This window comes from Sinocyclocheilus rhinocerous, unplaced genomic scaffold (genome assembly GCF_001515625.1).
Source record: "Sinocyclocheilus rhinocerous isolate Xijiao unplaced genomic scaffold, SAMN03320098_v1.1 scaffold2966, whole genome shotgun sequence".
NCBI lineage: Eukaryota > Metazoa > Chordata > Actinopteri > Cypriniformes > Cyprinidae > Sinocyclocheilus > Sinocyclocheilus rhinocerous.
In genome coordinates, this window is record NW_015634018.1 from 476,332 (window position 1) to 480,967 (window position 4,636).

Consider the following 4,636-nt stretch of genomic DNA (forward strand, 5'->3'; position numbering starts at 1 on the left):
ATTTTATTTTATTTTATTTTACTGTTTATGCTTTATTTTAAATTGTCCTTATTATATAGGCTAACACTTACAATATTTATTTAAATTATACTCTATTTAGTGATGTGGTTCATTTTGGTGATTGATGAGCTGATATGAACGTATTTTAATAAAAAAAAATATTTTATTTTATTTTATATTTTTCTGGTTATGCTTTATTTTAAGGTGTCTTTATTATATAACACTTAAAATATCTCTGTTTAGTGATGTGGTTTGCTGTGTTATTATTGAACTGATTTAATGAAATAAAAAATTTATTGTACTGGTTATGCTTTATTTTAATGTGTCCTTATTCTGTAACAATATTCTCTTACAATATTTAATCTATTTAGTAAAGTGGTTCGTTTTGGTGATTGATGAGCTGATATTAATGTATTTTAATAAAAAAATATTTTATTTTATTTTACTGGTTATGGTTTATTTTAAGTTGTCCTTATTATATAACACTTACAATGTTTATTTAAATTATACTCTATTTAGTGATGTGGTTCGTTTTGGTGATCGATGAGCTGATATGAACTGATTCTATTAAAAATGTTTTTTATTCCTATTTTTATTGGTATTTTATTGGGTACACTTTATTTTAAGGCGAACCTGTCACGGTAATTATATATTTAAGCACATAATAATATTACATAACAACATATATTTATTAATAGGGTTATAATTTTGGTTTAGGGTTAGTTTCATGTAGTTATTATGCATAATTTACTGTAATAATATGTGTAACAAGGACACTGTAAAATAACATTTTACTATTTATTTATGCATGTATATACAGTGATGGTATCAGGTGGTACTTATGGACAGTAAATGTTTTTTTACGCATACAGCAAGGAAGTGGAATAAATGTGAACACTAAGAGGGTCAAAGTCATCGAATTGACCAAATGACCCGCGACAGGACTGTCACGTGGTGACGTTCATTTCCGCCGTGCTGACGGTGCGTTCATTGCGCAGCCCGTGACCACACACACACACACACCACCATCACCATCATCATGATGATAACACGCGTGCGGTCCGCGGTCTCCAGCATCATCGGCGGCATCATGGCTTCGGGTTCCAGCGCGCACGAGAACCATCCAGATCTGCCGCTCCGGTTCCCGTACAGCAGGCCGGATTTCCTCACGCTGTCACCGGACGAGGTGGAGTGCTCCGCGGATCACATCTCCAGACCCATCCTCATCCTCAAGGAGATGAAGCTTCCCTGGGCCGCCGGATACGCGGAGTGAGTAGCGACGCGCCGGCCAACGCGCGCTGATTTCAGTACGCGGATGCTGCGGAATGCTTGCGTTCTTCATGATGATAAACACATGAGGAGCAGAACATGAAAGATCCATGACACACATCCATACTTTCATTTGCATGCAGGTTTAGCAGGGCGCATGCGCGCTTTTTGCGCAGTATATCATAACCTAATTCATGCGAAGCTCCTACAGCAGTTGCTGCATTGGATAATGGTTATGAAATCAGATTTCAGACAGCCCAGGTTGAGTTTCATGCATTTATGATATGTTTGCCATCAAAATCCAAGTCTTGTGTCGTGTGTGAGCCATGATATACGCCACGGATACTGCTGCTTTGAATCATTCCCAAACTCTGAATGACTTAAATAGCACTAGGATAGAGAATAATGAGCCACATTATTTATATACTGTTGTAGTGTTTATTAATATTTTGTATTAGCTTTTATGTTTTTCAATATGCATTTTAATTTTAGTTGAAGCGTTAGCAATGTTGTTATGTGCTTTTGTTCATTTAGCTTCAATTTATTTTAATTTCTGTTTTAGCAATTTTAGTTTTAATTAAATTAAATTAATTTTATTTTTCTGCCTAAACTATTTCAGTTAGTTGCCAAGGCAACATTTCTCCATTTTAGTTTTTTTCTAATTTTTTAAGTGTTTCATCTAAGTTTTATGTTTTATTTCAGCTTTTAAGTATTTAAATTACCGATAATTATTTTTAATAGCCTAGTTTACTTGTTTTAGTGTTTGTAACAGCACTGCAACTGGGAAATATCCTTTTAAATGTAATTCTGTCCAGTACAGTCTCTGTACAGTTAAATCTCAAACATTTCAGCTCTACTTCTCTGATATGAGGATGTTCAAGTGTGATCGACTCACTTCCCTTCCCGGTGTTGGTGTGGAGAAGTGAGATTCACAGGGAAGCAGCTCTCAGATGGCCGCTCACGTGACCGGCCTCGTCTCTGATCATAATGTCCTGCGGCTCCTGCGCTCTCAGTGCGCTAAGTTTTATGTTTTATTTAAGCTTTTAAGTATTTAAATTACCGATAATTATTTTTAATAGCCTAGTTTACTTGTTTTAGTGTCTGTAACAGCACTGCAACTGGGAAATATCCTTTTAAATGTAATTCTGTCCAGTACAGTCTCTGTACAGTTAAATCTCAAACATTTCAGCTCTACTTCTCTGATATGAGGATGTTCAAGTGTGATCGACTCACTTCCCTTCCCGGTGTTGGTGTGGAGAAGTGAGATTCACAGGGAAGCAGCTCTCAGATGGCCGCTCACGTGACCGGCCTCGTCTCTGATCATAATGTCCTGCGGCTCCTGCGCTCTCAGTGCGTTACTGTTCACTGATGTTGATGTTTAACTGCAGCAGTGGAGGATTAACCAGAACAAATGACCTCCAACAGAACCAGAGCCAAAGACTGTGCTTTTGACCTCTATTTGTCTGTCTGTCTATCTGTCTGTCTGTCTCTTTTGATCTATCTATCTATCTATCTATCTATCTATCTGTCTGTCTGTCTGTCTGTCGTATGCTGAGCATTTAACACAAGTCTGAGGAATCAGAGATTTGGTTGATACGAGTGTTTTAAAACGTGAACCTGCCACTTAAATCTGATTGGTTGTGAGAAATGTTGTTCATTAAATCCAGCAGGCGCATTTTCTTCACAAAAAGAAGCCTTTCCAGCAGCACGAGTGAGACATCACAAATGTCCCTGCAGAATGACATGTGTCTCCTCTCAGGACTCCCATTAGATCCTCATTAACAAATGATGATGCTGGAATGGGTTTCCGTGGAAACCCTGTTGTGATGGGGGGCAATTATCAGATGCTCTTGTGCTCTTTAGTCTCAGGCTGTGACTCATCTGAGGAGATTATGGCAGTCGTGCATCATCCAGAAGCGTTTAGGAGCTCGAAAAGCTTTGATGATGAAGGTTGAGCAAGACAAACTATTCCATCATCTTTGTGCCAAGTTTTCAGCCCTTGAGTCTCTTTGGGTTAAAGCTGACTTCCTGCAGATATATAGAGGCTGTGTTCACGAAGAAACTGATGATCTTCTGTGTCTCTGCAGGGTGATCAATGCAGGTAAAAGTGCCCTGAATGAGGACCAGGCGTGCTGTGAGGTGGTAGAGCTCAGGAAAAGACCCGCAGACCCATCCAGCCCCAGCTACACGCCCACCAGGAGACGCTCCTCGCTGCCCAGCGCAGACGTCCTGGAGTCCATCGACAGCTCAGTGAGGCGTCTGCCGCGGCTCTTATTCATGTGTTTTCAGACATGTCCATGGACCCTTTTCATAGGACTGTGTTGACGTGTTTAACGGTCATCAGCATCGTAAATCCTCGAAAGTTTTTCATTTTTTTTTTTTTTTATGTATCTACATTTATAACACTATTCTTTGTATTATATCACCTTTGCATCAAAAAAAAAAAAAAACAGTTAACGCTGATGCGCGGGTGTTTCTAATGCAGCGTCTGTGGGAGGGATGGTAAACTTGACATCGTTCTCTCTTCTGACTGCCGTTATCAGTCACTCAATTTTTTCCCTTTTATTGAAAGTCATGAAAACACTATCGTGGAGTTTTTCTTTTGCTGTTTGAGCAACTGGGAAAGCAAAACATATATTTGTGGTCCTCTCCCATTCACTGCTCTTCAAGTTAATCCAAATATGACGACTTCCGCTGCTGAGAAACCTGGAAATGTGAAAAGGGTCCATTGTGCCTTATCTATCCATCCATCTATCCATCCATCCCTTTTTATCTATCTATCCATCCATCTATCCATCCATCCCTTTTTATCCATCCATCCATCCCTTTCTATCTATCCATCCATCCTTTTTATCCATCCATCCCTTTCTTTCTACCTATCCATCCATCCCTTTCTATCCATCCATCCATCCACCCATCCATCCATTCATCCCTTTCTATCCATCCATCCATCCCTTTCTATCTATCTATCCATCCATCCCTTTCCATCCATCCCTTTACATCCATCCCTTTACATCCATCCATCCATCCCTTTCTATCCATCCAGATATACGGGAAAAAATTACATTGCAATATTTAGTTTTTCTGTGATTATACTGTATTTTGTCTATCTATCTATCCATCCATCCATCCATCTATCCCTTTTTATCCATCCATCCATCCATCCATCCATCCCTTTCTATCCATCCATCCCTTTTTATCTATCTATCCATCCATCTATCCATCCATCCCTTTTTATCTATCTATCCATCCATCTATCCATCCATCCCTTTTTATCCATCCATCCATCCCTTTCTATCTATCCATCCATCCTTTTTGACTGTCTGTCTCTCCCTCGTTGTCTCTCTCTCTCTGTCTCCCTGTCGAA

The 4,636-nt window shown here is 39.2% G+C and overlaps 1 protein-coding gene across 1 annotated transcript in view; it reads left to right on the plus strand.

The window, feature by feature from the left end:
• Positions 1-844: 844 nt before the first annotated feature.
• ppm1h (protein phosphatase, Mg2+/Mn2+ dependent, 1H) overlaps positions 845-4,636 on the plus strand; it is a 23,324-nt gene continuing 19,532 nt past the window's right edge. Inside the window, exons 1-2 of the mRNA XM_016558937.1 lie at positions 845-1,269; positions 3,357-3,519. Of these exons, the coding sequence (XP_016414423.1) occupies positions 1,040-1,269; positions 3,357-3,519 (393 nt within the window). The 5' untranslated portion in view covers positions 845-1,039. The remainder of the gene's footprint in view (positions 1,270-3,356; positions 3,520-4,636) is intronic.